Source organism: Saccostrea echinata, unplaced genomic scaffold (assembly GCF_033153115.1).
Source record: "Saccostrea echinata isolate AGI-Se365-2 ecotype Australia unplaced genomic scaffold, CSIRO_AGI_Sech_v1 ptg000054l, whole genome shotgun sequence".
Classification (NCBI taxonomy): Eukaryota; Metazoa; Mollusca; class Bivalvia; order Ostreida; family Ostreidae; genus Saccostrea; species Saccostrea echinata.
In genome coordinates, this window is record NW_026889803.1 from 29,440,037 (window position 1) to 29,453,639 (window position 13,603).

The window sequence follows — 13,603 nt, forward strand, 5'->3', positions numbered from 1 at the left end:
TGAAACAAACTTGTGTCATTATGTCCTATAACAGATACCAGTAGGTTTGTGTTCCACACTGAATACATATATTAAGGAGGCTGAATGGTCAAACAAATTACCAAAAAGATCCACCTAAAAATTGTGTAATGATTATTTTCTAGCCAATTACTCTTCTTTGGAAAAGAGAAAAAAATACTCTACCTATATTATAATATACAATTTTCTAATTTTTATACTCTTTTGCAAGAAGTTTAACAAGTCTAAAAATGACTACAACCAGAGACGTAACAGAGATTGGTAACACCGCCATTAACATTTGTTTACGACAGTATGTGACTGTCCTGGCATTATTCTGAAAATTCACTTTATTGTGTTATTGGTTGTGTATTTCTATCTAAAGTAAAATATTATACATGGGTGTATGGTTTGTAAAGTTTAAAACAATGTATGAATAATTAAAAGCAAACTAGGCAAATTAAAGAGGTCAATGATTAAAAAAAAAAAAAATTAGTGAAATTGCAGCAGTATGGCCACAAGTTGACTTGCAATTTCAGATTTCTCCTTTGTTATTGTATTAAATAAACTTGATGAGCTTGATACAGAAATATAACATTCTGAATAGTTTTTTAATATAAATCAAAAGGTTTTACTTAGTTATCCTTGATTATTTTAAAGATTTTTTTTATTTAAATTATGCAAGATTTGAATAATAAACAATAGGGACCACGAGATTTCAATAGTTGTGAACCTCTGTTATCCATGTCTCTGCTACGACCACCACAGTCCTCTTAATGGAGAAAATAAGAACTTGTTTTGAAATGTGATGAAAGTCATTGTGTGGATATTCTGTTGGATCTGCAAAGTGAATTACAACTTGGATGCTATAACTGGATATTCTGGAATTACAACTTCGATGCTGTAACTGCCAAAGCATTTTAAAAGGATTGTTTATGGATATAAAATGCTTGGAGGAGAAAATGTATACGTAAAAGTGTTACGTGTTGACCATTCATTGCACGAAACATTCTTTACAAGGGACAATACATTGTATCTATTCTTCATTGATTAAAACAAACAGCTTTCTTATCCTATGAGGAACTTTACAAATTCAAAAATACTGAGCCATAGTATCAGGGTATTAATTATTCTATAATGAACAAGCATTTGGAGAGTATTGCATAAACAATACTTATTCCTTACCAGCAATGTTCTGGTTCTCCTTAAAATTAGAGTTATAGGTGCAAAGAAAAAATTCTATAAAAATTATCGAAGTGGAATGAAATGCAAACACGATCTGTAACTCTATAATAGAAACTTGTTTTTTTTCTGCCTCAATTCTTGAATCAAAATTTGATGATAATCCTGATAGATTCATCAACTTTGACTGTAAGAGTTGTTTCCCTTCTATATTCTGCATACTTCATGGTGTTTAAAAATCTCCCAAGACTGGGAATCATATGGATATAAAACAATGTACAGTAACAGTTCAATTTATTTTCTAATTCTAACAAACTCAGCTGCAGCAGTTTGCAATTTATCCAAAAAAAATCATTACAAAACTAAGAAAAAGTATTTTTGAAAATCATTCTACTGTAACAGTGTTCTACTCTGAAATTAGTATTTTAACAAAATATATAACATTCTTCATGCAGATTTTTTTAAGAAGTCTGACAACTACTTAAAAAGCACAACAAAGAAAACACCAAAAACTAACATTCAAGCAACAAAAAAAGAAGATTATTACATTAAAGTTATTGCTCTAATATTAAAAAAAAATGTTAATGTAATTACATATACATTGATAATGAATCCATTCTAAGGGCACTTAGGGACAACAGTAACAGAAGTCTACTTCATAATCAGGTGAAATAACAGTTCATTCAAAGTTCTTTTTGGTGAATAAATAGTAAGATTCTTTTAGACTAGTTGAAAATAATCTAACACTGAAAGTTTGTACTATATACTCTCATTATATGAAAGAGTGTGCAAGATTCAATTGGTTCATACAAAGTAAATGAGAATGAAATATTTAAAATGTTCAGTATAAATGTAAAGTTTCCTCAAAAGTAAACAAATATGATGTGGATGTATCTGTTTATACCAATGTAACTGTTAGTCAGGGAGAATGCTGCAGAAAAACTACTCTAAAGAAATACTGAATGTCATTGGTTAAAATGCTGCCTCCAAATTGTACATAATGCATATTTGGCATTTAAGGTTTTCAAATAAATCAAAAGGTTTGGAATTTGTTCACCCTCTCACTGGAGAGTCACACACACATGTTCTACGGTGGTATTATGCTGTAAATAAGCTTTCCTCCATGTGATCAAAACCAACATTTTACAGCATTTCAAAACTACATGTGGACATTCATCATCATAAATTAGAAATGCACCAATTTGGACATAGGAAGCCCCCCCCCCCCCAAAAAAAAAAGAATAAAAATGCTACATATGAGTGAATCTTTTTATACACCCTTGATAGGAGAAAAGAAGGAATCTACACAGATTCTGAATAGGTGCCGCTAAGAACTACATGCTTTTGATATATTAATGTGACTTGTACTGGTAACTAAATGATGCTGCATGGTGATATAGAAGTATAGTAATTTATGTCAAGATCCTTTAAGAAATGTGACTATATATAAGACCTATATTATGCTGATACTGCAACAAATATTGCTATGAGAAATAATTCTTCATATAAAAAAAATGAGTTTTTTTTTCGGACATCAATAAAGATCCACTGCTCTAAAAAATGGAGGCAAGCAAAGCATTTCTTTGGATACAAATGAAGATAAACATACATACAAATAATATGAGCAGCACGTGGTTGAGTTAGGATTATTATACATATAAATAAAGTGGACAGCTGCTTATATAAAAGGGGGGATCATCAAAAAAGACACATAACCAAGTCAATCAACAAAAACTATTTAAAAAACTGAAGATGAAATGCATTTCAGATTTATGTCAAAAATATACATAGAAATGATCATTGAGTGGGAAAAAATAGAGAATATAAATTATGCATTTCTTATACCATCAGATTTGCTTTGATATAATATTGTAATATCAAAAAATGTAATTTTTTTTTACAGATTAATACACATATGTTTTTTAGAGGATGTACATAAAACAGTTTAATATGGTTATAATGATATTTTGTCAAAAGCAAACAAAAAGAAAAAAGAAAAAGAAATAGCACTACAATATTTCCCATTTACTTTTGACTTGTAGTCCAGATACTTAAATACATGTACATAATGTACTAGTACAGTCAAAAAGCACACTTTATCAAAACTGAAATCTCTCCTCTCCCCCCCCCCTCCCTCTCTCTCTCTCTCTCTCTCTCACAGAACTTATCAAAAATAGCACATTCTCTTCTTGCTTTCTTCACATATAAACAAATCAAACTGGAATTCTATGCACTTGGTCATAATCAAAATGATATGTGGATTTAATGGCAAAGCAATATTGGAAAATCTATATCAAAGAAACCAACTCATTTAATTAGAACCTATCACTCCCCTTCAGTAATTGTTTAAAAGCTCACACCAAATCATTTTACTCCTAACAGAACCAGCTCTGCACTCTAACTATTCTTTCATTGCATAATCTTTCAATACACAAAAGTTTACATCTTTTATTCTAATCTTGAATAAAACAGTCATTCCTCTATGTCATATCATTGATAGTCTTTAGATGTAGAAACCAATCATTCCATTCCATGAGATCCAGTAGTTTCACTCTGCCTTTTGATTGGCTATTCTCTGAATGTAAAGACAATTTACACCAATCATATCACTTCATGAGAACTAGTTGCTCCACTCTGCCCTTTCATTGGATAATCTCCAGATGTAGAAACAGTTTGCAGCAATCATTTGCACAACTCTACCAAATATGATGTCTTTGGGATAAAAATTCCTCACCAGGTTAAATGGGAATGTGTTTAGAATTGTTACACCTTGACTCTCGTAGAACAAGTTGCTGGTCATTTGTGTGAACATGAACACTACTGCCAACTTCATGGTCAGAGGAGATTTCCAGGGTGTTATTTCTTCATCCAGGTATTCATAAGTATCCCATGAGTATTCGCGCTAGGAAAAAGCAGTATAATTCAATATCTTATTCTCAATCTTATTCTTATGAATTCTACTTCATTAATAACTTTTAAAATACAATAAAACCTTAATTGTTATCTTGAACTCAAAGGGACTGAGAAAAATTTTTTTATAGATACTGGGTATATCCAAGGATTTGAGATATCAAGGGTAAAATAGTTGAAGAATAAGTGGTTGTGACTTCCAAATCAGTTCCAAATATCATTGGTATTTGAAATATCAGTATTCCAGATACCAAAGAGTAACTGTAACTTTATTTGAAATGTGTATACATGTATTACTTTATAAATAAATAGATTTTCCAATGTATTTTTTAAAAATATTTTTGTATTGATTATACAGGTTTACAGTAATGATAATTATACCTGCAGTTCATCTATTCTATTCATGGATTCTATAATATACAGAATGCTATAAAGACGAACACCCAGAGTCAACAGGAAAAATGGACGCAAAAACTTCATAAGAAATCCAATGGCCAGGCCTGCACTATCTGTCAAAACATCAAGGCAATAACATATTTCCTTTTGTAAAATAAAGCACAAATTTACAAGAAAAGCAAGTTTCATTTACCAACTTAAAAAACCTGCTGTTTAAAGTTAATACCGGTACCTTTTTTTTTACCGATATAAGGAAAATGGAAATATAATATAGCATATAACTTACCAACTGTGCTATTGAAGATGAACAGTCCCAGATGAAACATAGACTGTTTGGGATCATACCTATAAAAGCAATTAGCAAATTACTGCTAAAAAATCTTCTTAGATGTGAAAATTTTCTTTCTGCGTAAACCCAAAATTTTCTGTATGTAACTGTAAATGCATTGCATCATTCATTATAGTAGCTGATATCAGTTTGTTGAAGCTCTATTTGTATGCATGCATTCACTATAAATAAAGAAAAATCTTTTGATCTAATGCAATCCTATGGAAGTGGGTAGGTGCCAGGTAGAAATAAATATTTTATCTGGCAGCCACCAAATAATTATCTAATGGCAGCCACATAAATAACTGGCGGCTGCCAGAAAGTTATCTGGCGGCCACCAAATAAAAAAATCTGGCTGCCGCCAGATAACTTATCTGGCAGCAGCCATATAATTTCTGGCGGCTGCCAGATAACTTTCTGGCAGCCGCCAGTTAATTATGTGGCAGCCGCCAGATAAAATATTTTTCTACCTGGCACCTACCGGCTTCCGTACAATCCAGATAACTGTGTTATGCACTTACTGAAACCAGGTTGATGGAGTCTTAAGAGGTGAGTTGATGAGAGTTGTCTCCTCCTTCATGGCATAAAGAATACACACTGTACACATACAAGTGAAAGCTGCATCACATAGGATTCCATCCTGGGACATCCACATCATGTTGTGTACCGCTACACACATAATCAGCACTAAGAACATCAGTCTACAACAGTGAGAAAATATATCTTTCTTTTAAATATTAATCTTCTTTTTTTACCCATTCTTTAATCAATCATAGATAACTGTGGAATCATCATAGTTCTTGGGGAACCAATTTTCATGGATTTTGTGGATCACTCTTACACCCACAAATTTACATCCCCCCTGAACAATTATTTTGTTAACATATTTATTAACTGAATTTTCTGTATTTATTGGTTACCTACAAAATTATGTCCTCTTGAACCAACGAAATTGCTTTCACACGAACCTTAACCCCCAAGAATAACCCAGTAAAATGATTCCATAGTACCATATTGGCATAATCATGATAATTACTAGTATTTCTGAAACTACTTTTTTTCCTCTTGAAACTTACTTTGAAATTAGAAATACCCACATTTTAATTTTTTTTAATACAATTAAAATCATTTTTGCATCCTTTAAAATTTGCAGTTTAATAGTAAAAATAATTATAATGTGTTAACTAGTCAGAAGGGAAAAAAATAAAATTTTGATCAAATTAAACATGCAATTTGCTAGATTCTGAAATTTAATTTTAAAACATGCACTTACAAATAATGAGTTGTGGAGCCAGTAGAATAAATCTCATACAGAAAGGATGCCATTAGTGCATAACAGCCAGCAGAAAATAAAATGATGATTAGCTAAAATAAAGGAAAAATCATAGCTTAATTTATTTCAAAACACTAAACACAATTGGGATTCTTGAATAAGATATGATTAAACAACTAAAAAAAATCAATAAGTTTTAATTATTTATTTTAAAAGAAAATATTATAGCTTTGTTTCAATTAACTAAGTGCAACAAGGAATAATAATATTTGATTATAAAGTTATAAACAAATTTATTTTTAGAATTAATTCTTCACATTCAAAACAAAATGAAAATTCAGTAGTATTGCAATTCATAATTATGACACATACTCATTGTCTGAAATTGAAAATTAATACATTTATAAGGCCTCAAAAAATTAATCTTTAGTTTCCCTGACAAAAATTTTCAAAATTCAATGTAGCAGGCAGGTCTTTTTTTTATTTAGGTGTATTCTTGTCAGTCAATAAAATGATATCAATCGATTCTTACATCTGTTGTACTTTTATATTACTGTATACAGGGTTATTTTCGCCCCGTATTATTTTCGCCCTTTCACACAAACAAACAATTTTGCCCCATTTTAAATTCACCAAGTAAGGGTCCTGTTTAACAAATTACACTGTTTTCCTTGAATTCACCCCGTCTTAAATTCACTCACTTGTGTCTTGGGCAAAAGGAGCAAAAATAAAATCTAGGCAAAAATTTCCCTGTATACAGTAATTTTATTTTGTATTCAACTTTAAACAATGTTATTCCAAACATTTTTTAAAGTTAATTCCTAAAGTACCATTTTCACTTTTCAAAAAGACATGCATTGTGTATCTAATCGAAAGTATATGAAAAGGGACATAACTCAATTTTGTTTTTCAACTTGCCTTGAAAAAATAGAAAATTGAGTGATTTCCCTTTTCAATAAGTCACTAAAATTGATTTATGCGGCAGTGTCTGACCTGATGCAATGGTGTCTCAGTAGTCAATGACATTAGATAAATATTTTTAGCCTAATTACACAACTTGTTAATAGAATATTACCATAAGCTGTAGCACATAAAGCATAGAGTAAATAGAATAGTCCTTAAGGAAGCTCTAAACACCAATGAAAACCTTTTTTTTTTTTTGGATTTGAGAACATTTTATCATATAAAGGTGTACATAATGAGTTAATCTTGTTTGTTTTTAAGATAAGGTACCTGTCTTATTTCTCCAGGAAAATAGTTCAAAGATAATGGAGTTTTAGTAAATAAAAATAAATGTTTACTTACATTGTAATAAACATGTGAATTCTGTCTTCAATAACTTTATCTTGGTCTAATATAATGTTAAGAATACTTTAAAGTATTATAAATTGTCTCATTAACTATCATAAGTATAGGGACAGATCACTCTAGCTGCATAAATCTACCCTACAATTAGAGCTCTTTAGTGTACAGTGTTTAGAGCTTCCTTAGGAATAAAAAATTCAATTTCTGACAAAAAACTAAATTCACAAACTTTTCATCAAGCACCATCCCCACCCCACCCCTCAAAAACAAAATGTGATGAATGTTGATTCAAATCTAATTATGAAGTACTAATATTCATTACACTGTAAATAATTTATTTAGCTTTTGTTGGTTGATAGAAAGATATGTGCCAAGTGCATAAAGTCTCATGTACAAAAATTTCTTGTTGACGTGTAATTATAGATGTTGGAAGACAAAAACTTTTGGGCTCTTGAGACCCCCCCCCCCTCCAAACTATTTTGATTTACTTTTTTATCAGGCATCAATCTTTTGACTTTGCCCCTAAAACATCAAGGATTTTATCAACTCACCTTAAATAAAGATGAATCGTCTTCTTGTATCCTGACACAAACACGCTGGCTACACCTCATTTGGAAATTAAGAGCAAGGACAATTTCTGTAATCATCAGCACTGGACCAGTTATCCATAGTAACTTATCATACAACCAGATAACTGGCCAAGGAATCAGGTTGATAGGCACATAGTACACAATTAAAACCCATAATCCAAAGCTCAGATATGGAACCACTGAATGCTGTAAAATGATAAAGTATTTCATCCTGAAAACATCTGTTATTACACAATTGTACAATCAGATGTACATAAACAGGTCTGGGTGGCCTCCGTTTTTGGAGGATAGCTAGATTCAATATGGCGGCCAAAATTTTTACCATATTTTGAAACCACATTGCATTGTGGGATAGTTTATCCTCCGATTTCAGAGGATAACACAGGTAATTTTAAAGGCCTCGTGCCTACCTTTAATCAAAAAGTGCAAGCACCAGAGTACATGTAAATAAAAGTTCAAACATTAAACTATCGATTGTATGTGGCGATTTGAGATTCTATGTCTAGATATTTTGCAATTTATTTTCAAAGTTGGCACTTTTTGCGGTCCATTATTACTGAATATTTCTTGTTATTTTGTGTTATTTTATATGATTTTTCCCTAATTAGACAAATAAAAAAAAGACTTTGATATTTCTTCCATATAATATGTTAATTCAAAAATGGAGGACAAAAGAAAACACAAAAGGAAACATATTTTAAGCATATTTAAAATGCCAAATATACTCTGCCTTATGATTAAAGCAAATAAAACTATAAATGGATTGAATGAATAATTATAAAAATAAATATATAATTTGAATAGCATAAATAAATAAAATAATAATTTAAGATGTTTACAAAGAAATTAAGATATATTCATACAGCCATGTGTATAGTATTACACAAACAAATAAAATATTACAAAGTGATGTGCTTAAGAATTATTAAATGAAAGAAATAATAAATGATTAAACTTAATTTTTTCAAAAAATTTGAATATCAAAATTTCTAAACTGCTTATCACATAATTATGGTACTGGAAAATCAGCATGGTTATAATTAACCTCAGTCACAGGCAAGTAAGTGTAACATTTGTTTTCCCAGCTGTATACGGAATAACTGATTGATGGCAATTACAAAAATATAGTTATATTGAATTAATATCCAGAATTATCTGTCATCATACGAAATTATACCTTTTATTTGTTTTGATTGCAAAATCATAAATGTAAGAGTTGTGGTTATTTGTTTGGTTAAGAGTTAACTGCCCTTGGTTTTGAAAATTCCAGTAGGTGGCAAGACCGCTATTCTCTGTTTTTAGAGGATAAAATCTATCCTCCAAAAACAGAGGCCGCCTAGACCTGATAAAAGTATCTGTTATCACGTACAACATACCAAAGACATAAATAAGAGATTTACAACATTTATTCACAATATGCATTTATATTGAATTTTTTAGATAAATTATACATTTATTAAAAAAGGCAAAACGATTTATGATTTACCAATTACTTGTGTTTACAGTTTAGACAGGTATTAAGGTAAATTAAATAAATTTTAACAGGTTGGGAACAATCATCCCAACGGATTTAATTATATACCAACCACCAAATGGGCTTAATTAGTATCATCATAATAAGAGGGCAATGATCTCGCTTTTTATCTATTCATTGTTGTTAGGAAGAACGAACAGATATGACAACAAGATAGCTATTTTCGTTTCTTACCAACGATTTTGGTACCATTTCTCCTGCAATGACATAAATGAACAAGAGAATAGATATTCTTAAAATAAGATCAATTCCACAGAATGAACCATAAACTGGGACTGTCACTACCCAAAGGTAGGGTAAAAACTCAATTAGCCACAAAATCATTTTGGTAAACACATGCAGATATACATTTTACATACAAATCAAATCGGATGTTAGCAAATGTAAATAAATTATAGAATGCATGGCGTCGTAAATTCCGGGAAAAAATTGGAAGACTTGTTAAAAAATATTCAAGATTTTGTAAATGTTAAATGTCATTTTCATTAATTACTGATTTAATAAATTATATACTATTTACCACTTTATTTTAAAAATATACAAGTCGAATTACCCTCAAAATGGTTACTAGATATACTTTTAAAATGTTTTAACAATTACATCTAACACAAAACGTATAGATTACAATATGTTAAAACTAAATCAGTATAGATAAGAAGAAATATCAATTGTTTTGCGCTCGTCAAGCCTCGCGTTTATTGACAATTAAAAAAGATTAATCAAGGAAATCGAGTTGGAGAAAATCCAGTAACTAACTCGCAACTGGAGGATTTAGAGCCCCCATTCCTCTTGTGACCAAAAATTACATAAGACTAATACATTAATTTTGTTGTTGTTGTTGTGCCGGGCCATCTTCAAAAAATTGCTTATGCTTGCCCTCTCCCGAAGCGGTCGGCCGGGAGAGAGCAAACCAAATTTTTTATAAAGATGATCAGGGTTATATATTGCATTAATTATATGTAAAGTATATATAACTTAAATAAGTCAAAAACTGTTCCATAAAATACTAAAACCCGATCGAGAGCTTTCGGGGGCTTCGCCAGTCTCTTAAATATAATTTTAAAAAAAAATCAAACAAACACAAATTGAACATTTTGCTTTATTTTCAAATTCATTTAAAAATTTACAATGATTTGGATTTTTTTACTTTCAATGTGGCCATTTTTTCACTTTTTAATGGTCTAACTACTAAATTTCATAAAGTTCCAATATATTTGCACTACAATACTCAATGAGATGACTGCATTAAAAAAGCAACTCAGATTTACATGTTATTGTTCATTTGATGTCATATAGCGAATTATCACTGTATTACTTAATATCAGATTTGATAAGTATACATAGTTTCAAAATTATTTCACTGTATTACTCTCTCAAATAGCAATGCAAAGGTATAAAAAAAAACAAAAAACTAAGTTTTACATGCTATCATTTATTTGATTCACAGAATTACATCAGGTATCAGATTTTATAAGTATAAAGTTCCACTGCCATTTCACTACAATGTCCGCTAAGATGTCAGCAATAAAAAGAACATAATTATTTAGAATTATGTTTTTTTAATTTTCTGTCACATTGTGAAGATGTACATGTTATTGTTTACTGGATGTTACACTGAAAAGAATATTTGATAATGGCTAAGATAAGTTTTAAGAAGCAAATATCATTTGTTGTCAGTACATCTGTAATGATCATGAATGATATTGGTGTTAAAACAATAGACATAACTACTAATACAAATACACGTATACCATTTTATTGCATTCTTTCTATAATATCAATATAAAATTAATCATCAAAGATAATAGTAAAATCCCATTCGATGTTACAAAAAACTTCCCAGGAAAAATAAGATAAAAATGACACAAAACAACGAAAAAGTTTCTTTGATGCAAAATGTTATTAAATGCTTCATATGCGTTCATTTACTGGAAGTATAAACTGTCCAATTTTTAGCTGGTGTAACAACAGAATTTGCTAGCATTGCTGATGATAGCACATGAAAAGTTATATTTTTTTCGCCCGAAAACATCAACAAAAAAAAGGATCGAAGGACCACAAGTCGGAAATTGCAGGACATTGTGTGACAATCACAGATGCATGCTTCTCACAAGGTCGCAGATAATAGTATTTGACAAAAGATCACATACTCTTATTACAAGGTCACAGGTGATTCACACTTTAACATTATATCACAAATTCCTAAACACAAGGTCTCATATCCTTAACAAAAGGTCACAACAGAGTCCTATTTCTCCTTCAGCGATAAATGCCCCTTTCCTAATTATTTTGATTGATCCATGACTTCAATTTATTCTGATATATTGTATAATTTTCCAGAACTTTCTTTGTTTCACAATTGTAAGACAGCTCAGATGAAATTTTTTTTGGATCTGTTCTATATAAAAAAAAAATTCAGATTAACAATTAAATGAAAAAATCAAAAAAGGATAAAAGTGGTTACGCAATAGTGCAATACACTTTCAGAAAAAAACAGGTCTTGGCGGCCTCCGTTTTTGGAGGATAGCTAAATTCAATATGGCGACCAAAATTTTTACCATATATGGAAACCGAGTTGCATTGTGGAATAGTTTATCCTCCGATTTCAGAGGAAAACACAGGTAATTTTCAAACACCTCGTGCCTACCTTTAATCAAAAAGTGCAAGCACCAGAGTACATGCAAGTACAAGTTCAAACATTAACTATCGATTGTATGTGGCGATTTGAGATTCTAGGTCTAGATATTTTGCAATTTATTCTCAAAGTTAGCACTTTTTGCGCTCCTTTGATACTGAATATTTCTTGTTATTTTGTTTTATTTTTTAATGATTTTTCCCTATTTAGACAAATAAAAAAGGACTTTAATATTTCTTTTATATTTTCTTTTAATTTAAAAAAAGGAAACACAAAAGGAAACGCATTTTAAGCGTATTTAAAACGCAAAATATACTCTGCCTTATAATTTAAGCAAATAAAAGTATAAATGGATTGAATGAATAATTATAAAAATAAATAAATAATTTGAATAGCATAAGTAAATATAATAAATAATTTAACATATTTACTAAGAAATTTACATATATTCATACAGCCATGTGCATACATAAACAAATAAAATATTACAAAGTGATGTGCTTAAGAATTATTAAATGAAAGAAGTAATAAATGATTAAAATTGATTTTGAAGTCAGCGTATGGTTCATAAATGCAAGAGTTGCTGTTATTTGTTTTGTTAAGAGTTAACTGCCCTTAGTTTTGAAAATTCCGGTAGGTGGCAAGACCGCTATCCTCTGTTTTTAGAGGATAAAATCTATCCTCCAAAAACAGAGGCCGCCTAGACCTGAAAAAGGAACTTAGACTCATAATCGGTCTGTATACTACATATAAATTGTTGCTTTAACGATTATGGTTTTCTAAAGAGATGTATTTTAAAAGTAAAATTCAAACAATTTTAGCAGAGTTTGCGTGGAAAAATTGGTCTCCGGGAAAGACATCTCAACTTCACTAATTTATAAAGAAATAATAGACATTTATCCCATCAAAAGCTATATATCTCTCCTATCAGAGTATCGATGAACTATTTTAAATGCCCCTGACAAAAACAACAGCAAGATATACTAATTTTGAATAACTGAGTATGAAAAAAATTTTCATGAAGTGAAAACGAGCCAAAGAAATTCAGACAATACAGGCATTACCACATGTACCTTACCGTTTATCCATGTATGGTTGAAATCGATCTCTGTTCTCCACACTTCTGTTGACACATAATGGATCCAGGATTGCGTAACCATCCACCTGATAACACAAAAAAGTCAGGAGGTCAAAGGAGTACCCCAGGTGCTTTGATCAACAAAGATTTCAACACATGGATTCAAAAGTGCAAAAAATGCACTTTGTCACTCACCCCTTTGGCCAATGTCACAAAAGGATCCAGGTAAGACTAAACAACCTAATGTTAACAGAAAAAAAAAAATCAATATTCAAGGAATACTAATATCTAATGTCAAGTGAAAAAAAGTAATGAAGTAATCACAGTGCAAAGAACAAAGGGATTGAATACTATAAGTATTACCATCACTTTGTT

The 13,603-nt window shown here is 30.4% G+C and overlaps 1 protein-coding gene across 1 annotated transcript; it reads right to left on the bottom strand.

Moving 5' to 3' along the window:
• Window positions 1-3,333: 3,333 nt before the first annotated feature.
• LOC133204771 (uncharacterized) lies at window positions 3,334-9,854 on the bottom strand (the record flags this gene model as incomplete). The annotated part of the gene is made up of 7 exons (XM_061340516.1): window positions 3,334-4,081; window positions 4,471-4,598; window positions 4,772-4,830; window positions 5,335-5,514; window positions 6,087-6,178; window positions 7,943-8,167; window positions 9,690-9,854. Coding segments are annotated over 7 exons (1,131 nt in total), but the record flags the coding sequence as incomplete, so codon positions are not given.
• Window positions 9,855-13,603: the final 3,749 nt, after the last annotated feature.